We start from the raw sequence: 22,977 nt of genomic DNA on the forward strand, positions 1-22,977 counted from the left end.
TATAGGCTCGACAAGCCACAAGGGCCGACCGGTGTCACAAGTCATTTTAGACTCATAACAAGTTGAGCCTTAGAAAAAAAAAAAAAAACTACCTGCAAAACTTTAATAGTAAAAGAAAAAATTCAAATGAAAAAAGCTACTTCAAAACAGCTAGAGTCGTTGCCTGTTATTCAAATTCAAATTGAAATTTGAATTTCAAATTTATTAGAAACTGTTTTTTTTTTTTTTTTGCTCTAAATATGAGTTAAATTTTTTAGTTTAATAACGATTTACTTCGATTAGTTTTAACTTACAGTGTTCTAGTTTTAACTTTAATCTTCAATTTCTTTACTCTAATATTAAGCTTCTTTTATTTTAATATTCAGTATCCTTTGTTATAATAGCTAAAGATAAATTTTATTAGTGATGAGATTAATCATTTTAAGGGTAATTCAAGTATTCCAAGCGATTACGATGCATCTCAAAATATTTCAATTGATTTGGAGGATATCGAAAAAAGAAGACGTATTCCAGATTAAAAGGTCGAGAAAAGAATTATCTGATTGTTGGAAACATATGATACTTTAAAAAAAATTGGTATTTAAAATGGAGTTGATATTTGGAAAGCATGTTACAATTATTGTAGCCAAAAACTTAGTTAGAAGTTCAGTTCAAGCACAACACATTTTAATAGACACGTATTAAGGAGATGCAAAATTATATCAGTTGGTCTCGACTCGAAATAGACTGAACTAGTGTTTGGCAATTCTGGTTCTACTCTTTCCACCTTTATATATCCACATGAAAGATTTCATGGAGGAATAACTGCATATATCGTTGCAGCAGAGATGTCGTTTACGATGATAGACTCAATGTACTTTACGCGACTCTTGTAGAATTATCTCCAACCTAGGTATACTTCTTATTATAGAATTACTCTTTGTTCGGATACTATAAAATTATATGACAAAAGAAAATAAGTTGTATCGTTTACCTCTAATTTATGAATCGATAGTAATAAAAAATGTTATATTGCTATTACGACTCATTATATTGATCATCTGTGACTTCCACATAAAGGGATTATTGCATTTAGATGTGTAAAATATCCACATAATGCTGCTAATATATACATGGTTTTAAATGATATTATACAAGAATATGGAAAACAAGAAATGGTTTGAATTTTTACTTTTGATAATACTAGTATGAATAAAAGTGTTATTGATAAATTTATTAATGATCTTAACCCTACATTTGGAAGTTTATTTTTTCATCAACGTTGTGTTGTAGTGGTTACCAATGATTGTGGTGCAGGTAATGTTAGAGGTGGCGGCGACGACGGTTGATTGGGACCAAGAGTATTTAGTGACCAATAAAATTAATTGATTGTGTCCAATAAATTGGCTAATTTTGTAACCGGTAAATAATATTTGATTGAAAAATATGATTGTGACTCACAATTATTAAGTTAATGGTTAAGAAATAACTTGTAATTAATTAATTTGATAACTTGTGACCGTTAAATAAATTTAACTTATTAAATTTGTGATTTGTGTTCGATAAATAAATTATGATTTATAAAATTTTTGATTTTGTGATCGATGAAGAAATTGTAATCTATAAATTTTTTATTTATGATCGAGTAATAATTTATGACTAATTATTTTGATAATAGGTAACTAAAAAATAAATTGTGACATTTAATTATGTAATTGTGACTATAAATTGATTAATTGTAACATTAATATATTTAATTAACAAAATATATTTTTAATCAATTATTTCATAAATAAATTTCAATTAATATATAATTTTTGAAGTTTTGAATCTTATTTTTAATTTTAAAATGGATTTTAATTAATCTATGAAATTTTCCGTTGAGTTAAGCCAAGTAAGCTGATTTAGGCTGTGATAATGAGACCACCAAGCCTATATAATATTTGGGGCCATGTGTTACGTGAAAGGAAAAGCTGAAAAAGGACTGGCCCAGGTTGCTATTACGAGCTTGATTCATACCAGTGCACAAATCCGTTGCAGTAGGGAGCCTGCTAAAACAAAGAGAGTCCTCTCTTATGAAAATAAAAAAAAAACCGTGTTTAGCCCCTTCGTGACAGTTGTACGTCGCTTGTATGGTGACGGTTCCAGGTTTTTGGCCGACGATCTTTCTTTTCGGTGGCAATTTTTGTTCTTCGCTCTTTCTTTTAGTCCGAATCATAATGAACTTTTTCTATGTCCTTAATAACATGACAAAAAATTATATAACAATGTCATGGATGATTCAAAATTTATGATTATCATGACCTCTTGTTCGCTAATTGATTGTTTGAAACTCTCAATTTGATGAGAATAATTATATTTTCGTCGAACCACAAGAAGTAAGATCTATTGAATAATAATTCTAAAGAGGCAATATTCATTTACATACAAATATGAAACAATTCTTGAGTTCATATATGCTTTTGAAATAGGAGATAAAGTAATATATCTTTCGTGTAATACTTGTCAATTACGTATCACGTCATTGTCAAGTACGAGCTCCATTTGTCACATAAATTTTTTGTTACTTTTAACTAATGAAAGTTGATTTATGTGTATATGAAAATAAATTCATGAGTTTACATATGATTTTGAAATAATAACTAAAATTTATTTACCATTCCCATTAATAATACAAAACGTGATGAGCGACATCCATCATCCATTTCAAAAAGTTCAAATAGAGATTCCGTTAGACCATATGACTATCTTACACTGCTTTGCACCTTTGATATTGTTCATTTGGATTTTAAAACCCATTTTTGAAATGAAAAAATGTGAAATAGCGTCATTTTTTTTTAATGAATGAGATTGAAAAAAAAAAAAAAGGAAAAAATTAAGTTTATGAGTAAAATTATTTTATAGGAGAATATATGATTAAAATTTTTTTTTGAAAAAATAAAGGCCAAACGTAGAGAATATAGTTCATGTTTGAGTTTCAATATTTAAAATTCAATTTTCTCAAATTATTTTTTAACTGTGTGTACAAATCCAATTTTTCCTTAGGGTCTATTTGAACCACATTATTTTTTGAGAATGCATTTTGAAATAATATATTGATAAAGAATATGTGATTAAAAAATAAGAAAAAATTTTGAGTTTCCGTATAATATTATTTTATTTAAGAATGTGTGTTTAAAAAAAAAAAAAAAAGGAAGGAAAACATATTTTGAAAAAAAAATGAGGATGAAACAAGGGTTTAAATTTTGAGCCAGCATTTAAAAAAGAAATACTACTTTTTACAAAATTTATTTTGGAAAATAGAAGGGGGGCAAACGGGATATATCTCTAGACTTCCTGCGCGCACATTAGAGAGATTCAATCTACATAGGCTGTCAATATACAGAGGCATATTTACATACGTATGTGCGCGTATGTTTGGAGAGAGTATTCAGTACCCCATTTTGCAACGGGAGAGCAAGTGAAATTTATCTCGTGAATTCTGTTCAGAAAATGGGGTGGACAATCCCTATTAACTTCTTTCTTGGTTCTGAGATTTAGGGTTTGTTCGCTGAAAAAATCTCAAACCCAGAATTATATACGTTGCGTGTTGAAATACATATACGCGTGTGTATAAATTGTCTGTTCAAAAAATTTAGGGTTTTATTTTTAATTTTTTTGCGAAGATTGTATATCGGTGTTGTGTGAACGAAGATGGATGGAAGGAGAATAACAGCGAGTCCGCGGCCATGCTCTGGGCGGCGAGTGGTGGCAAAGAAGCGGCTTCGGAGCTCAGATGGACTTGTTAATTGCGTGAAAAAGCTGCAAAGACGTGAGATTTCGTCAAAGCGCCACCGTGCTTTCCGTATGAGCGATGCTCAGGAGCGGTTCCGCAACATCTGCTTGCAGGTTCGTTTCCAGAAAGTGTTGATGATTTGTTTTGTTCTATTTTTATAATTACCATTTTTTTTCCCAATTGATTTGAGCTATGGAATTGGCTTTAGGAAAAAATCCCATGAATTGAAAGTTTTCTTGGTTGGGTATGTGATGATAGACGTTGTAACTGGCAATTGGGGTTTCTGGTCCTCGAGAAAGGGCTTCTTTTGTTTATAATTTGATGGGAGATTATGAACTTTCCGTTTATCAGCTTAATCTGATATATATTTTTTGAGATAGATGTATATGTCAATATCAGAAATGGATGAGTAGAAATTGGACAGATACTTGTTTATTGGCGTTCCTTGGAGAATACATTGAAGATTTCTTATTGAATATCTTGAAATGTCACAAGGATGAGATCTTTTGGATGATTTGCCTACTGGTGTTTTGATTGTCCATCTAATTGCCAAAAGATTGGTACTTCGGAAATAATTTATTTTCTAAATTCTTGGGTTGAAAAAATATGCTAAGTTTTATATTCTTCGTAATCTTTCTATTTAGTTATGCATTTTTCTTATAGTTGTAAGAACATCTTTTTTAGACTCGTAAAATTCTTCCATCATTGTTTCATTTGTCAAGTATATTACGCCCCCTTGATTGGCCTCCATTAAAATTTTAATACATTTTTCATTTCTCCTTTTTAACCACACATTTTTCAATAAAATAATATGACACGTGAACCAAAAAATTTTCTTCGTTTTTAACCACACATCCTTCCAAAAATCACTGTTCCAAAATATATTATTTCCAAAATCTCAGTATAATGGGGGCCAAACAGGGGCTACAAGTGGCCAGTTGAGTCTTTGTGCTAATGTTTAAAAACACGAATCTGGACTTTGAAAAATAGATTCTGCCAGACTTTTACCAGGTAAGTTTTGACAAAGTTATATGGTGACAAAATATGTATAGAATTTATATATATGTATAATACGCCTCTGTTTGAGCCTCATTTTTCCCATTAGTTTTTCTACAGTACTCATTTTGAACGACATTTTCTTCATTAAAATAATATTACATATATAAAAAAAAAATCCTTCTTTTTAACCATATTTTCCATCAATTTACTATTCCATAATACATTACAAGAAATTAATGGGGCTCAAACAGGACCTAAAGCACATTTTATTTTATGTGCATATTAAAGCATCAAGCTTTTTAAGCCAGCATTTTTTTATGAAACTTGCTGCTGCATCATTACCCTTGTGCGGCATTGCAATTTCACAAATAAGAACTAACAAGATAATATCTGAAGAAAAATGATCATGACATTATTTGACTAGTTTGTTTTGTTCTAGTGAATGAACAGGAACAAAATAACTATCTGATAGGCCTTTTATGGCTATTATTAGTGCAGAAGCCATATCTGTACAAGTTGGAGCCCCATCCACCATTAGAAACGAACCTAAGTCAAACCACTCATCCCACCTACCATATTTCTAACTTCTGCTCTACCTCATCACTGATTATTTTGGGTTTATTTCTTTGGGATGTGTCTAGAGAAGCTCAGAATTTCTTGGAACAAAAAATGAAACCAGAATTGAAGTCGGAGTTTGTGGATTGGATTGTGGCTCGTTGACCAGACAGTGTTATATATATATATATAAATATCAAACTTTCGTACACTTTAATGGATTTGGGTGGGGAACATCTGTACAATTGAGAAGGATACATCACATCTGTTGTCAGGTCTTGAAATGGTCGAGTATCACACTTAATTCAGCAAGGTCATTCTGTTGTATATTTGCTAGCAATTCCAAAGTTTTTTCTGTGTCCAATTTGAGTCACCCTGATTGGACTGAGTCAGCTGAATAATGTGGTGTCACATTTACGAGGTGGCGATAGCTACATATGACATGTCTTATATTATGTGATGTTACTTGCATTGTTAAGATGGTATGACATGCAGCAAACTAGGAATGGCTCTGCTCATTACTTCATACTTCACTTTTCAACGATCCTCTGCCGCTGTATATGATGGCTTACTATGTATATGCTTGGTTCAGGAGGAATATGATACTCATGATCCCAAGGGTCACTTTCCCATGATGTTGCCATTTCTCAAGAAGAGGTCGAAAATTATTGAGATAGTTGCTGCTCATGATATTGTCTTTGCTCTTGCTCAATCTGGTGTTTGTGCAGCATTCTGCCGAGGTAAAATCATAGATGAAATATTGTGTACTTTTTCAAATATTTTCCTATCACTTGTCATCTGAAAGGTGCTAATATTTATTACTTGATCGTTGCAGTGACTAACAAGAGAATATGCTTTCTGAATGTAACTCCTGATGAAGTTATTCGAAGCTTATTTTACAATAAAAATAATGATTCCCTCATCACCGTTTCTGTTTATGCTTCAGATCATTTCAGTTCCTTGAAATGCAGAACCACGGGGATCGAGTAAGAAATTTCATCTTCCATTTTGCACGGTTTCTATTCATTCTCCTATTGTTTCTCTTACTCATATCACATCAGTATCTGTTTCAGATACATACGAAGGGGTAAACAAGATGCCGGTTTTCCTCTCTTTGAAACAGAGTCATTGAAGTGGCCCGGTTTTGTGGAATTTGATGATGTAAATGGGAAGGTTCTTACTTATTCTGCACAAGACAGGTGTGCTATAATTATATAGTAATGTATTTTTTTATATTTCAAAAAGTGCTGCCGTTAGCTAAGCTATTAATCTTCTGGTTGTTTCCAGTATATACAAGGTGTTTGACTTGAAAAACTATATGATGCTGTACTCCATCTCGGATAAAAATGTTCATGAGATTAAAATCAGGTAATACTGCATGTTTATGTTAATCCACATGTGTCTACTTAAATGTATGTATCTGGGAGAATACTTTGAACGCATTGGGATAATAGTCCAAGTATGATAAACCTTTATCTTATGTAATTTGACAAGATTCTTATCATGTCACTCCTGCTCTGCAAAATCATGTAGTTACATTTTATCATTCCAGCATAAGCAACTTATCTAAAGTGCTTTTTTCAATGCTAGGCGGATCATTTCTACAAAATGCTGTATTCCCCGTCTGTGGCAAAGATGAAAATTATATATAAGGCTTCAAATTATTTATTAGTTAGGAAGACATTATGCTGCACGTTTAAATGTTTTTGTAGAAACAATGTAGTCACTCGTCACTATGTTCTTATTCTATGGAAGTATAAATAGGCCTTTCCGAACTGGGTGATGCTAATGTTTATTTTCATGTACTTCTGATTGGAAAAGGTGTGCCTTTGACTACATTTGCGGATACATCTTAATAAGTATTTATTTCTATGAGAGCATATGAAGCTGATGCCTGAAATCGTGGTTGAGCTCATTCATCTTGTCACCTTAGTGTTCCAGAATGTAATGAATATTGCTTGTTGTCTTGAGATATTGAACTGTCAACAAAATCCTTGCCAGTGTACGAAATTATATTTATTTAACCTGTATTTCATACCTGTCCTTTTGGAAACAGTCCAGGAATCATGTTACTGATATTTAACAAAGCTAGTGGCCACGTTCCTCTAAAAATTCTGTCCATTGAGGATGGGACTGTCCTTAAATCCTTCAGCCATCTCCTTCATAGAAACAAGAAGGTGGATTTCATTGAACAATTCAACGAGAAGCTTCTTGTCAAGCAAGAAAATGAGAACCTACAGATTCTTGATGTAAGTTGTTTGCCATCTCGTTTCGCTTTGATAAATCCTGTGGATTCTGACATATTTTCTATGTAGGTTCGCAATTCAGAATTAATAGAAGTGAGCAGAACCGAGTTCATGACCCCATCAGCATTTATATTTTTGTACGAGAACCAGTTATTCCTGACATTCAGAAACCGAACCGTGGCTGTTTGGAACTTCCGAGGGGAGCTTGTGACTTCATTTGAGGATCACCTTTTATGGCATCCAGATTGCAATACGAACAACATATACATAACAAGTGATCAGGACCTTATCATTTCGTATTGCAAAGCTGATTCTGATGATCCACTGTCAGAAGGAAACGGTATGTTCTTAAGGAAAGTCAATACTTTGGATAAAAAGATTTGTATAACCAAATGAGTTTATTATTCTACCAAAGTGCATTACTTTCGAATATTTCAGCTGAAATATAGATTCTCTTTGACAAATTGGATATTGCTTTAGTTTTTATCTTCATCTAAATTTTTTCACCATTGCTGCAGCTGGTTCGATCAATATCAGCAATATCTTGACAGGGAAGTGCCTTGCAAAAATAAAAGCAACCAATGGTTCTCTCATGGATGATTGCAGCAGAAGTGCGAGTTGTGGGGGCAAAATTTGCAACTCGAGGAAGCATGTACAAGCTTCTAGAATAAGGAGCACTGTTACAGATGCTTTGGAAGACATCACTGCTCTCTTCTACGATGAAGATCGCAACGAGATATACACTGGCAATCGGTTCGGCCTTGTCCATGTATGGGCTAACTGAAGTTGTTTGTTGTCTCGTTTCCATATGCACAAGTAAATACCACTGAATTTGTTCACTAGTTCCTCCTTCCATGGCATTTTTATGCCTTGTATCCATCCCACTTGCATGTTATACCTTTCAAGTCTTTATCAAATTGGCCTATCAGGCAGTAGCCGAGAGACTCGGATGTTAGAGCATTTTATTTTGTAGACGTGGCTCTTAAGTAAACTTTAGTGAGCCGCTGGTTTTTGCATTTGCGTTTTAAGCGGGTTGATGTATTTGTGATGGATGAATTTGAATTGTAACAGTTTTTCTGGTTGCATTGTAAATTGCTTGCCCATGTTGCCTTCTGGTTGCTTGTTTTTGGTAGATTATTTAAATATAAGATTCAAGGAAAATTATAGCTAGAGAACAACGAAGTAAAAAAGTATATTTTAATTGAATTATACATTTTAATTTATCCATGTTGAAAACCGAATTCACTAAAATTTTTACTGGAACCTAATCGATTAAGCCGGCATTTTTATATGGAGTTGAAATTGCGTTTAATCGAACTTTTAAAGTTTCCATAGATATTCAAAATTTGGAAACACATCTATAGATCAAAAAAATAATTAGTTCTTGTTTGGTTGTGATTAAAATTTAGTACTTAACCCTTGTTTGATTCTCATTCTCTTCGAACTTATTTTCTTCTATAAAATCATTTTAATCACATTTACACAGTAAAATAGTTTGTATGTAAATTAAAAAAAAAAAAAATTTCATTACCTTTTAACCATACATTCTCTGAAAACACTAATCAAATTTATTTATTTATTTTTTCTTTTCCTTTCCAAAGAATGGCCACCAAATAAGGGATATAAAAGTAATGACCCTACAATATACCAAATAATTTTGGGAGGACTTATATGTTTTATTATAAATTTTAAAATTATTTATCATTTCAAGTTATAAGTTTTACTTTTATACCTCACTGTTTGTCTATCATTATTTTATATATTTTTTAATTTTCAAACTCATTTTCAACTACACATCCTCACAATAAAATATTTTGCATGTAAATTTAAAATTTTTCATACTTTTTAACCTCATATTCTTTGAAAATTCACTATTTCAAAACTCATTTTCCTTCAATAATGATAGACAAACGAATAATATATATGAGGTTACAAATATATGTAGCCCCTGTTCGGGCTCCATTAAAATTAGTATTTATAGGAAAATATATTTTGAAAATAGTGATTTTTATCTTTAAAAAAAATTTGTGGTAAAAAAGGAAAGAAAAGTTTTGAGTTTACCTATAATATTATTTTATTAAAGAATACATACCTGAAAAAGAAGAAGTAGAAAAATACATTAAAATTAAAATGGAGCCCAATCAAGAACATAATATGTTAGGTATTAAAAAATAAAATATTAATTACACATCATGTATATAATTGAACACTTAAATTTTAAATAATATAATTTGCAAATTAAAATAATTGTTCAGTGATAATTTATTTAAAATATTATTTTAAAATAAAAACATCTATGAAAGAAAAATATATGAATCTCATAGAATTGTGCTATATACAAAATTATTAACATTTAATCGAAAAAATACATAGTTTGTATAAAAGTATGTCAAACAATCTTCCTTGTGTCTGGCGGGAGGCCCCAGAGAACCATTCGAACTAAATTATAGAAGCTCAAAATTTGAGTTTCCTCCAAAAAAGTTGTTTTTGTTCAATAAATACTTAATGAATTTAATTAAATATTAATAATTTGAACGAGAATTCTTTCCTTTTTTTCCCCCTTTCAATTAGTATTTTTGGGCTTCAAAAAAGTCCTCCTAAACGCTCACTGGGGCTCTGTTTGAGTCCCATTTTGGAGAAAATATATTTTAAAAAAAAAAATGTGTAGTTAAAATGTGGAAAAATGTTTTGAATTTATGTGAAAATTTATTTTATTGATAGAATGTGTGACTGAAAATGAGTTCGAAAAAACTCAAACATAAGCTAAATAAAAGAGCCTACCTTCAGTGGTGGATCTAGGTAGTGGCAAGCTAGGGCGGCCGTCCTAGTTGGATCCGCCAGAAGCCATTTTTTTTTTGGCTAACAATAAATTAAGATTTTAGGTTATATTACTAATAATTCTTTTTTCTTCCAAATTCTCCTTTCAGTTGAAGTGGTTAAAACTTGTATTTACATTTTGCAAGCCCCGATTTCGATTCTTTTCACAACCAATTCATTGTGCAATTTTTTTAGTTTACAACAACTATCAAAATTAATGCAATAGGAACATGTTGGATAAGATTCGAACCTTGAACCCCTATTATAATCATTGAAAGCCTAACCATTGTGGCATCTATTGCTTTTAACATTTAATTTAACAAAATAATATATATTACATTTATTGAGTTTGATAAAATTATAAAAATTCAAAATCATGCTCTTCTTTTAAATTAGCCCCTGTTTGATCCTCATTAAATTACATTTCACTATATGCTATTTTTCTCTCTCCTATTTTCAACCACACAATCTTTCATAAAATAATATTACACGTAAATCAAAAAAATTTCCTTCTTTTTCAACCACTCATTTTTTCAACAAAACACTATTCCCCACATTTTTATTACCAAAAATGGGGGCCAAACGGAGGCTTATACGATACTTGACAACAATGTCATTTGGTGAATATACGTTTTATTCTTATAACAGAATTATATATGTTCAATATGAACAAAATAATTGTTATATTTAAATTCTAGGTCTTGTTTTATTTTCATTTTTTTTTCAAAACACATTTTTATCTATCTTATTTTTAAAAATACATTTTTCAATAAAATAATATTACATGCAAATTAAAAACATTTTTCTTTTTTCTTTTACCTCACGTTTTCCATGAAATCATTATTTCAAAATGAATTTTTTGTTAAAAAAAAAGATATTAAACGAGCTCTTAATACTTTATTGCGGCTGACAATCAACGACCGCCCATGCTGACTCAAAATCCTAGATTCGTTACTGCCTATCTCTAGAAGATTTTTGAAAATCTTAAACCACATTTAGATAGTATTGTGAAAAGAATTAAGACATATGGATACAAAGTTATGTTTTCTTTGTATCCGCATGTCTTGATTCATTTTGAATTCTTAGTTTTGGGTCATTAATCTTATTGTTAGTACATATTTTCTTTTTATTTGCCCAAGTATGTCCAGATTAATTGTATGAGTCATTTGATTTGTTTTGCTTGGGTATGCACAGTGTACTTGTACATAATTTTTGATCATTAGAATTTTACATTTATCAAGTAGGAAAAAAAGGAACCTACCTCAAACTGTGTGTTTAGTAGGATGAGCTCAAGTGTTTGCACAAGATAATGGTATTTGATTAACTGGCAAATGAAGCGGCCATTCATTCTATTAAGTTATCCTTGTGCACCCTACCGTGGGGTGCCCAAGACTGAAACTTCCAGCACTCTTTTACTTCACGATGTCCCAACTTTTGCCTATAACCTTCTAAGGCAAGACTCAGCCCCGACAACGTCCACTTTTACTCTCATTCACGTGCATTGCTGCAAACTTTAAAGTTGTGGTCATTTCATTCACTTTGAAGAAACAAAAACAGAAGCATTGTCTTCCAAACATTATCGAATTCACACATTGATGACATGTTTAATAAGGTGGAATTACAAAATCTATTTATTGTGATTGTCAGAGTTTTCACTGTAGGTCAAAAAGTAAATTGTATTTGAGAATGAGAGTTTCATCAATTACTAATATAACAGCATGCAAGGAAGTAAAGATGAACCGGTTTGGAGGAATAAATAATATGAATTGGAAGGTGAGTTTATGATATTCTCTCTCTAACTTTGAGTTCCAATTCTTTCATAGAAAGTTATTTAGCTTCGCATGGCCATTAGGAGGAATGCTTGTCAGCTAGATCAGATTGGAAAAGTCATTATCACTATCAATTTGAGCCAATTGAATCATTCGTAATAATCTCAACAATTCTTGAATGTCACGAATAAGATTAACTTTTAATGCTTAAAAGATATATAATTGCACGAGCTCAAATAGAGAGAGAGAGAGAGAGAGAGAGAGAGAAAAAACTTATTATTGTAATAATCTTATATCTATTTCCAAGTTTAGGGTAACCCTAAGGTGAGAACAACCTTAACTCGCACAAAAATTAAAGAAAATGGAAAGTAGCCAAGAATTCCCAAGCAATTTAGATTTCGAAAATGTTGACTTGTAAATGATTGTGTTGGGCCCAACCAATCGGCTGATTGTCTGAGCCCATAAATCCACTAATTTAATAATGGGCCAGGGCATTGGTCCACTGACTCCACTCCTCCCACTTCTGTTATATTCAAAATATCTTTTATTAATTACCTTTTTAAACAATTAATTAATCACCGTCACTTAATCACGTTTAGGTTGACTCCTTTGGAGTTTAGAGAATTGTAACTCAATAATTAATTAATTATTACTTGTAGGCCCCATATTTGCTTTATGCAGGCAACATTATCCTTCTCATTTCTCCAATGTTAAAAAAAAATCTAATGTACACGGGGTGGGTCAACTCGACCCATTTCTCATTTTTCTACGTGTGAATATACGTTCCAACCGTCAACTCGTATTAATTCTCATGATATATTGAGTTGATTATCCATTTAAAGACAGCACGCATATTGTGTACCGTTGAACTAATCGATAAACTTGTACTGAATTGATTGAATTTTCATATCGAATTTTAATCAAGTATTTTAAATTTAGGTTGTATAATCCGTTCTAAAATAATTATATAAGTTTTAATTAAGTTGAAGATTGAATTTTCCGTGCTAGTATGACATGAATTTTTTGAGTTATGACATGATTTTCGAAATTATTTTTTTGACATTCTTTGAAATAGAATTATCAAATAAAAATAAAAAGAGATTAATAGAGTTCGAAAATACAAAAATCTACAAAAGAAAAAAAAAAGAAGAGAATAAATGGCCCTAAAACGTGACATCAGATGCGTCATAGTAAAATCTGTCGCAAAAATAGCACTCTGTCTCTTTTTCGTATGTTTTTAATCCAAAAAAAAAAAAAAAATAAATAAATAAATAAATAAATAGAAAAACAAAAGCAATTACTTTCTCTCACTACCTGCTTTGCCCCCCTATTTTTATCTTCCACACGACCACACAGCACGCACACTCTCTCCCTCTCTTAAAGCAAAAGGTCACTCTTCACCCTCCACACTCTCTCACATCCATAAATTTGTTGTCTACCGAACAAGAAAAAAAGTAATTCTGTTAAGAATTTATGCTTTTCTTTTATAATGAATCGGCTCTCTTCGAGATCTCACTTTCGCCATTAATAAAATTAAATATAATATATAGCTCACTCTTCTCTCTCTAGGCGCTGCTTCCTTTTCAGTTCTGGTAAGTAAGTATTTTCTCGCTTCATTTGCATTTTATTATTATGCTTCTGTTAATTCGTAGAAACAATTTTTTGAATGTTATGATTTGGCATTCAGTATTGAGTTGGATGCTTCAGTAACTGTTTTCTGTTCTGTCGGTGGCTTTGGATTTTTAATCTAGTATAGTGTTTTTGAAGCTAGATCTGATATTCTGAGGTTTGTTTAGTGTTTGTTAGTATTTTGACTCGATTTCTGTTTCTAATAAATATCTAGATCGTTCGATTTGATTTTTGAATGTGAGGAAAGAATTCCTGCCTAGTTTATTTAATAAGAATGTTTATATTTTTGGTGTGGTTTTTTGGTTATTTCTAATTCATATATAATGTTAGTTAAATTAAATTTTATATCTCAAAGCAGTCAAGTATATTACGTGGTATTTATCCGTCAGTAAACTTATTTTTACATAATGTTTGCACTCGTATTCCTTGTTTATCGAGAAGTTATGGAATTTTGTTACTGATATGTGTAGCAGGTCTGCTTGAACGTTGTGAATGTAAAATTTGAATGCCCAAGGCTCAGTAAAACTTGGTCTGCATGCAAGTTAACTTTTGCATTTTTACTGAAGTCTAAATTTAAATAAATATGAAATCAATGCTAATGGATTATTCTTCTTTTCTTTGATCAGGTTATCACAAATTTGAAATAAACTGGTAACATGGACGGAGTAATAGATATCAGTGTGCCACTTGACCACATTGAGTTCTACATCTTTCCCGGCCAGAATAGGTTTGGACATTGATACTTCAAAATACTGCTTTTAAGAATGCATATCCCACCATAAAAGTGCTTTGCATCTCTCATTTATTTATTTATTTATTCTTTATATAGGTACGAGGCATGTGTATGCTATGACAACAAGATAGAAAAAGTATCATCTGGACTTCTGGAGCATCTGTTACAGCATTCAGCTGAAGTGAAAAATTTGCAGTCGAGAGGATCCACTGCCAATTTTAAACTTCAACCGCCTGAAAATATTTCTGATGCCAAATGGTTTACAAAATCAACATTGTTAAGGTTCAACAAGCATTTCTTGTTTTATGAATTAACCTTCTCAAATCCGTGTTACTGCAATTTCTATTTTATTTTAACTCAGATTTCTGCATATCATTGGTTTATCAAACATACTCAATATTACCAATACTGTGAAGAATGAAATTTCTCAGCTGGAAGAAGTTCGCAAATTTCAGCTTTCTTTATATGAAAAGGTAACATCTGTTTATACTCTTCTGTTAATTCTCCTTGTTGAATTAACCTCACATTTATTCTTTTCTCAGGGTACTCCAGAACTGCAAAAGAATGGTGAATCAGGTTATGGTAGAATTGCGTTATAGTCATTGTTATTTTTCTAGACTTTCCATGCGAAGGTGTTCTGACATGGCCTGCCCTGATTAATGGTTTTTATTTTTATTTATTTATTTATTTATTTTTGCTAATTTTCATAATGTGAAAAGTGTTTAGTTTTTAGCCTCCCATATTTTTCTCAACAAGCCATATGCTCTTATCAACCAAGAGATAGAAAAACTAATCACGACAGGGCTTAGTAAATGTAAAGATAAGGTGTATATTCAGTTCACATCATTCTGCAGCTGATACTGATTAATATTTATTAAAACTTTTGACAGACAACAGCTACTCTACTGGCACGGCATCCACCCCAAAAGTAATTTGTTATTCGTTACTTGGTTTTTGTCTTTGTCATTTAATATTCAATGAATTACTGTATGTATCTATTTTGCTGCTAATATTATGAAAGGTGTTTTGCAGATTGAAGGCAATGCTGAGCCATCAGATGCTTCCAAGTATGTCTGCTGACTCTTCAGTTACAACTTGATTAGGAAAAACTAACTTAAAAATCAGTAAATTTTTCCATTGTATCATCTCCTTAATCTGAACCGTTAATTGCTGGCAGGGATGAATTGCTGCAAGCAATGGAATTGAGAATAGCTGCATTGAGAGGAGAACTGGCTGCTGCTTTCGACCAAGCTGCTGGTTTTAGATATTCTGTTGAGGAGATCACTGATATAGAGAAGTTTTCTAATCATTTTGGATCAGTAGACTTGAGGTACCTCTGGTTATAGCTTAGGGTGCTCAATTCATGGTCACTTGTAAAGCATTGATTTCTTCCCCTGTTATAAGAGACACATTTTATACTGAGTGTCTATGAGTAACAGTTATTATGTGTTAATTCGTTTCAGGGATTCCTTGCACAAGTATGTTGAACTGAGACAAGGAAACCGGGCAGTTGATACCTATTCTGATAAACAGAACAATGGGAATGATGAAGTCAATGGAAAAGAAGGGAAAAATCATATCAAATCATCGTTTTCAGATACACCAGTGAAGTATGGTGTTTCTCCTGCAAAAGTTGCACTGATTGAGAGGAAAAGTTCAACAGAAAGTGAGGATTCTTCTTTCTCTAGTGAGGAAGACCAACCATTTGTGGAAAGAAGTCGGACTCTTATAAGATCTGCTTCACCTAGGAGGGCAGCATCTCCAATGCGGAGGGTCCAAATCGGACGATCTGGATCCCGGAGGTCTACTGCATTAACTATTAAGTCTCTGAATTATTTTCCAGCTAGAGAAAGGTCAGTTTTGCCTAAAGATCCAGATGCAGATAATAGTGATGAAGAAGCAAATGAGGAAGCTCCTAAAAAATCTGAGACTAATGTACGGAGAATGAGTGTGCAAGATGCAATCAATCTTTTTGAAAGCAAACAGATAGATCAAACAACGGATATTCAGAAGGCAAGGGCTTTATTAAGTGCTTCTGTTTGTGCAAATAAATCTGTACTGAGAAGATGGAGTAGTGCAGTGGGTGAAAGTTCTAGGTGTTCCCCAGATATGGATTCTGAAGATGCAGTTCACAGTAATTTGGAAAACGGGGAAATAAGTCATAGTTCACCAAAAGCCAAAACCATGCCTGGTGAGCCTCGTGGGGTAGATTTCGCAATGAAGTCACCTGAAAAAGGGGCATGTACTGCGCCTGATGTGCAAGAAGAGTCTCTTCCCTCACAATTGACACAGGTTAGTGAAAAATTAACTGCCTCAGCTGAATGGAGTCGTCAAAAGGAAGCAGAACTGAATCAGTTGCTGATGAAGATGGTGGAAACTAAGCCTGTAAAATATCGGAATGTGGCACCTGACAACAGTATATCTGAAAGGTTGCCCAATAAGCAGAGAGGTGGTCAGTACAATCATTACAAGGAGAAGAGAGATGAAAAACTTCGAGGAGAAACTAATAGAAAGCGAGTTGAGAAAGAAAAACAATTTTGTGCAATGAAAAATATTCTTGATTCAAGAAAGGCTAAAATGACCTCTCCTGTGGTGAGTCAGGCTATTAAACGAAATAATGTAAAGAAAGTCCAAGAATCAAAAAAAAATCTGTCTCAATCTGCATATCGTAATGCAGAAAGCACAAATTCTAATCTCGTGATGAAAGCTGTCTCAAAATCGTCATCTTTGCCTGCCACACGTAAGTCATGGCCATCAGCACCTTCCCCAAGAGCTCCTGGTACATTGCCTGCTAAAATCCCTGCAGGAGCAACTTCCACTGCTACCACACCAACACGTAGAAGATCACAGCCAGCATCACCAGTTTTGCGATCTACTCTTAAAGTGGAAGCATCACAACCAAAATCTAAGCCTGTAAAACCAAATCAGAATGACACTAAGAAGAGCGGTAGAAGTGTGCCTGAGAAGAATCAGCAGACGTTAACAAAAATGAGCCGAAAACCAAAAAGCAAAGTTCAGTATGCCATTGAAGATCCTATTTCCTCCGCAAAACCTAGTTCATACAGCAAAGTAGCCAAGAAGAGCAGTGTGGATCCACTGGAATCAAAGCCTTTTCTTCGCAAAGGCTCTAGGACTATATCCAGTTCTAATCCAGCAGGGAAGACGAAAACATCTACTCAGTCGAAGGAAACATCGTGGAACTCTGCAGATCTAATTGCAGATGGGGAAAAGGAAGTGGGTTCTAACTCTTCTGATGCAGTCGTTCAGCAGCAAGAGATGGAAAGTGAACAGTTGAGAGTTCCTGCAGATATGGATTCTGAAACCCCGGCAAGCCTACTTAAGTGTGAAGACACAGAGAGCTCCACTGAAGTTACACTTGCTAATTACAATAATAGCTTTGACAGGATGGTAGAGCCTGAAACAAAAGCTGAGGCTGAAGAAGAATCAACGATCTCCCCTACAGCTTCGGTGAAAATGGAAGAGCTTGATGATATACCCATCACCTCTGGTGACGGTATTTGTCAAATTGAATCCCCAGTCTATTTAGAACCAATTAGAGCATCAAATCCATGTGTTCGTCATTCTCTATCACAAATGCTGCTTGAGGAGAGCGGTGAACCTGATATCTCTGACTGGGGAAATGCTGAAAACCCGCCAGCAATGATATACCATAAAGATGTGCCCAAAGGATTCAAGAGGCTCTTAAAGTTTGCTCGAAAGAGTAAAACTGATGCAAATTCAACTGGTTGGTCTAGTCCGTCTGTCTTTTCCGAAGGAGAGGATGAGACAGAGTATCCCAAATTTGCCAGCAAGAGAAGTGCTGAAAATCTCATAAAGAAGGCAGCTCTTCACTCGAAGAACAATGGGCATCACGAAACCTATGAGAAACATTCAGCGGATTATGTACATCTTGGTAAGTTCTCTTAATCCTTTTTCTGTTAGAAATTAATAGATTCATTTTGAAGTGCAAATCATCAATTCCCTCCCATTTGTGCAAGCATAGTTAGAGAAAGAATAAAAGAATAACTAATTTTGTTGAAACCACCTCGTAGAAAAGCTTAAGCTGCTGTAGAAGAATTAAATTTATTTGTTTATTTTTGTCTTCACCACCTCTTCACATGTGGACCAAATTCAAATTTTAATCAAAGGACTCACATATGTAACTTTCCTAATTATGTTCTTTAATATTATGTTGAACTACCTCGTAAAAAGTTTAAGAGGGTGTTTGAGAGACATTTTCATGTAAAAATGTATTTTTGAATAGTAAATTGATGGAAAATGTGTGGTTGAAAAATAAGAAAAAGTTTTTGATTTACGTGTAATATTATTTTAATAAAGAATATATGGTTGAAATGAAGAGAGAGAAAAATGCATTTTGAAAAAAATGGGTACCCAACGGGGCCTAAGTTGTTAGAGAGAGTATATTTATTTTGACAAATAGATTGCAGGAGAGATGCGAAAATGAACCACTTATAATTAAAACTATTACACTCTACTCTAGTGATTATCATAGTCTCATTTCACTCATTTGCTGGTATGGATCCACATCCAGATGCTGATAGGGTGGGGTTTTTTTTTTTTTTTTTTTTTTTTTTTTTTTTTTTTTTTTTTTTTTTTTTTTTTTTTTTTTTTTTTTTTTTGAATCTCAGCTCAATCAAATGAAAGCAAATACAGTGCTCCAAGCTTGACTCAACAGTTACAGGAAGGTCATGTCTCAGCATCTGTGACAACAACAAAAGGTTAATTCGGTTTATTGTTTAATTTTGTTACTTTCACGGCATTGTGATACAGCATTCTAATTTTTTTATTTTTTGAATTTCAATGTTTGTCTTTCAGCAACTAGGTCGTTCTTTTCTCTTTCGGCCTTTAAGGGAAACAAATAGAAAAAGAAGCTCAAACAACTAATTTATACAGAATTTGGAAAGTGGCCAACTACTTGGATTGATCTAGTGCTGTTTCTGTTTTGGCCAGAAGTCATTGTTCAAATTCACGAGATTATCCTTCTGTCTGCTGTATGCTGTGATGAAATTGTTGTACTTGTAGATTTAGTATTTAACATTAAAGAGTAACTTCAATGAAATGTGTAAATTGATTATTCTGTGTGATAGATAAATGTGTAAATTTTAGCAATTTCCGTAGATCATAAATCACACCAAATTTGTGTTACATATTTATTTATTTATTTATTATTTTTTTGTTTGTATTTATATGGTTACTCTTTTCTTGCTTCTATGCTAACTGCTGCTAATATTGTTACTAGTTTGTAGTTTTGTATGTTTGGTGCGTAGGACCTTAGACAATATTTAAAATGTATTCATGTCGTTTATTTAACAGTTTAAGCTTTTAATGTAGGGTTGGCATTCAAATTCTCTTTTCTAACGTTTTCTTATTAATTTCTAATCAATGGGCTCTTTCATTAATTAAGGATATTAATGAGTAACAGTAAATTTTTCAGTTCAATAAAAACTGAAACCTTACTAATGCTTATAAAACGTTTCTAAATTCTCCAACATTTTTTGTTTTTCAAATAGTCACAAATCATCTTTCCTAAATTAAAATGACGACACTCAGATTCTTGTCTATGACCCTTGCTCTTGTTGCATTTTCAGCACATCTAGCACTAGCCCTTGAATACCAAAAACCACCCTCTCATGTGGCGGAGGCACCATCTTCAACTGGGTATACTCTGCCTTCAGAGCCCTACACCGATTTTGATGCCTTTGTAGACACGTGTCTGAACATGATATCGATTGAGTGCGAAAGCGAAATCATCAACAGCATCTTGATTAAGTACAGTGTCACCGATAAGTGCTGCCTTTGGTTGGTTGCTGCGGGGCCGCGCTGCAACGAAGCGATCTCTGAATTTATTCTTGCAGCAATACCGGATTTAAAAGGAAGCGATATGACACATTTTATGAATAGAAGTGTTGAAACATGGGACCGATGTGTTTCGATCACAAATATTGAAGCCTCTTCTCCATTGCCACCGATTGATTATAACTAATTTTTCTCTTCATTTATAGTGAACAAGAATAAAAAATACAAAGGGATTCTAAAATTTGAAGCACAGTTTAAAATCGAATGAAAACTTTTAATCTTACAATTCCGTGTCTTATTGTTGAATTTTCATCCGTTGTTGGATATTAGGCTTCAACGATACATTGAAGAAGCTGAAACTACAAAAATTCTGCACTCTGATCGCATCATATAAGAAAAGATGACAGACCAATATTATGAATGAAAGGAACACAATTGAATAGAAATTATGGAGTATAAATTAGACTCATTCCGTATTTTTTTCTTGTGTTTTTTTTTTTGAACGGCACAGCTACACACATATATACAACTCGTTGTAACAAACCTATACAAGTGTCAAGCCAAACCCAAGTTTGATAACTTACACAAATCGAATCCTAATAATCTGTTGAGTATTCAACAATATAATACGTCTTGGATCAAAGTATCCACATTTTTTTGCTTAAGTTCTCCGATGGTTTTGTAGTTTCTTCACGGCAGTTTGGCATTTCTTGCTATTTTTGGATGAATTCTGCTATATTTCAATCTTAATAGTGACTATGCGTCCTTATATGGAAAATTTAGAGTAATATATATTCAAGGCTTACGATAACGAGAAGTATAACAAAAGTTAGAAGGTATCTTATAACTAATTTTTTCATTAAATGGCTACCAATTCTTCTACGATTAACTGGTCGAGATTTTATTAGAGTACGTTTGATTGCAATGATGAAATTTGGTGGAAAAAAATGAATTCCACAAAATTGAATTGTCTAGAATTTGTTTTACTAGAAATTGTCAATTAAATGTATTTGATTAGTATAATTTTTCACCTAAAAAATGTTGAAATTTTCTATATTTTGATATTCATTTGGCTTTATTTTTCATTAAAATTGTTAACTAAAGGGATAAAATTTGTTATAATTGTGGATAGAATTTGTTCCAATTCCCCCCCCCCCCCCCCCCCCAACGTACCAATGTTGTCTCTAATGAAGACTCAAAATTTATGTTGATTTTGATTGAACATTTAATGGATGATTATTTATGTTCATGAAAAATATAAGTTTTCCACTCCAATTCTTACTTTGAGTGTTTGATTGTTATTTTTTTCCATTGAAAATATTTTCTAACTTCTGAAAATATATCTAATTTTCCTTGTTTTTAAAAAAAATATTTTCTTTAGATGAATGTGGTTTTTATTTTCCTCAAAACAAGAAAAATATTTTCTTTTCTAGGTGATATTTGCCATATCAATCAAACAATATTTATAATAAATATATTTTAAACACTCTAGTCTAGGGTGATTTGACTTCAAGAAAATGGTCCAATACAATGGACTCCACGTTCAAAAGCTGAGGCAAGTAATTAGTTAATTTAGAACTTATGTTACTAAATTCTAAATTAATCATTCATAATGTCCTATTGACTCATCACGTGTATGGGTAATTGGTGAAGCACACAAGTTAATGAAGTAGTCAGGAAAAGACACATGCAGGCTGTAGTAATCCATATGCATTGATGCTATTATTAATCACAAGAAAGTCATTAACGCAAGATGCTTTGGCACTACTTATTTTAGAATAATGCTCTCCGAAAAAGTAAAAAAAAATGTATTCTAACTTCGTTGAACAATTAAAACTGAACGTCACTTACTTTTCTATACTTATACTTTAATCATTTATTAGGCCCCTAACTACGGCATAATTTACGACAAAATACGTATTTAGGAAAGCTCCTCCTGACCTCCAATTAATGGTACAAAAAGAAATAAAACTAAACACATCACATTCGCTTCCGAATGTAAGAGCTAAAGAAACTAGAGGCGGGCAAAAAAAAAAAAAAAAAAAATCTCGATTTTAATAGCTGGCTTAAAAAATCTAAAGGTGAAAAATACCTTGAAACAACAAACCAACCCAAATCGGAGTGGCTTTGAACTCATTCAATTTTATTTTCGAGTTGGATTTTTACCTAACATGAATAGTCGGCCAAGCGGTCGGGTAGGCACAAACCTGACAAAACTAGACTCACGCCCATCCTAAAAGGAACTACACTACATTCTCCCTAGTCGTATTCTTCGTCATCATATGTCAAGTGTAATATCTTTCTAATACCTAATCACTTTCAGATTCACTACTAGAAGAAAATTTTGTAAATTTGTTACGGTATCCCAAATTCACAAAGTCTATAGTTTCATTCCAATCTCCATGAGAATACCAAAAGTGTCATCAACATATTTTCTTGTACTTAGAAATATTGTGTCTCCACTCTAACCTTACATGCACCCATTGTCATGCACCCATTGTCTTTAGTGCGGACAGTGAAATAATCCCTTTTATTAGCTCTATACATTTTTCATATCCAATCAAAATCTTATTTGCTGATTGTATAGATTCAATGTGTCACTTATTATTGTAATTTGACAAATCATTCCAATTGCTCCAATCATCTCTTAGTCGTTTT

At 32.6% G+C, this 22,977-nt stretch overlaps 2 protein-coding genes across 9 annotated transcripts; both read left to right on the forward strand.

The window, feature by feature from the left end:
- The first annotated feature begins 3,278 nt into the window (after positions 1 to 3,278).
- Positions 3,279 to 8,668, forward strand: LOC111403928. Of its 3 annotated transcripts, none has more exons than XM_023032596.1 (8): positions 3,279 to 3,867; positions 5,901 to 6,048; positions 6,255 to 6,294; positions 6,382 to 6,507; positions 6,596 to 6,676; positions 7,365 to 7,557; positions 7,624 to 7,894; positions 8,073 to 8,668. In XM_023032596.1, exons 1-8 carry the CDS (start codon positions 3,673 to 3,675, stop codon positions 8,336 to 8,338), a joined length of 1,320 nt encoding a protein of 439 aa, XP_022888364.1. In that variant the 5' UTR covers positions 3,279 to 3,672; the 3' UTR covers positions 8,339 to 8,668. The 3 variants fall into 3 exon arrangements, with proteins under 3 accessions (XP_022888364.1, XP_022888363.1, XP_022888362.1); XM_023032594.1 differs by having other exon boundaries at positions 3,280 to 3,867; positions 6,144 to 6,294; XM_023032595.1 differs by lacking the exon at positions 6,596 to 6,676 and having other exon boundaries at positions 6,144 to 6,294.
- A 4,818-nt stretch (positions 8,669 to 13,486) lies between these two features.
- On the forward strand, positions 13,487 to 20,602 carry LOC111403929 (serine/arginine repetitive matrix protein 1-like). 6 transcript variants are annotated; one of them, XM_023032600.1, is made up of 12 exons: positions 13,487 to 13,736; positions 14,240 to 14,298; positions 14,396 to 14,496; positions 14,599 to 14,784; positions 14,864 to 14,975; positions 15,045 to 15,078; positions 15,393 to 15,430; positions 15,535 to 15,569; positions 15,680 to 15,832; positions 15,966 to 18,415; positions 19,152 to 19,241; positions 20,112 to 20,602. In XM_023032600.1, exons 3-12 carry the CDS (start codon positions 14,426 to 14,428, stop codon positions 20,504 to 20,506), a joined length of 3,564 nt encoding a protein of 1,187 aa, XP_022888368.1. In that variant the 5' UTR covers positions 13,487 to 13,736; positions 14,240 to 14,298; positions 14,396 to 14,425; the 3' UTR covers positions 20,507 to 20,602. The 6 variants fall into 6 exon arrangements, with proteins under 6 accessions (XP_022888368.1, XP_022888367.1, XP_022888366.1 ...); XM_023032599.1 differs by having other exon boundaries at positions 13,487 to 13,732; XM_023032598.1 differs by lacking the exon at positions 14,240 to 14,298.
- Positions 20,603 to 22,977: the final 2,375 nt, after the last annotated feature.

Source organism: Olea europaea, chromosome 11 (assembly GCF_002742605.1).
Source record: "Olea europaea var. sylvestris chromosome 11, O_europaea_v1, whole genome shotgun sequence".
Lineage (NCBI taxonomy): Eukaryota > Viridiplantae > Streptophyta > Magnoliopsida > Lamiales > Oleaceae > Olea > Olea europaea.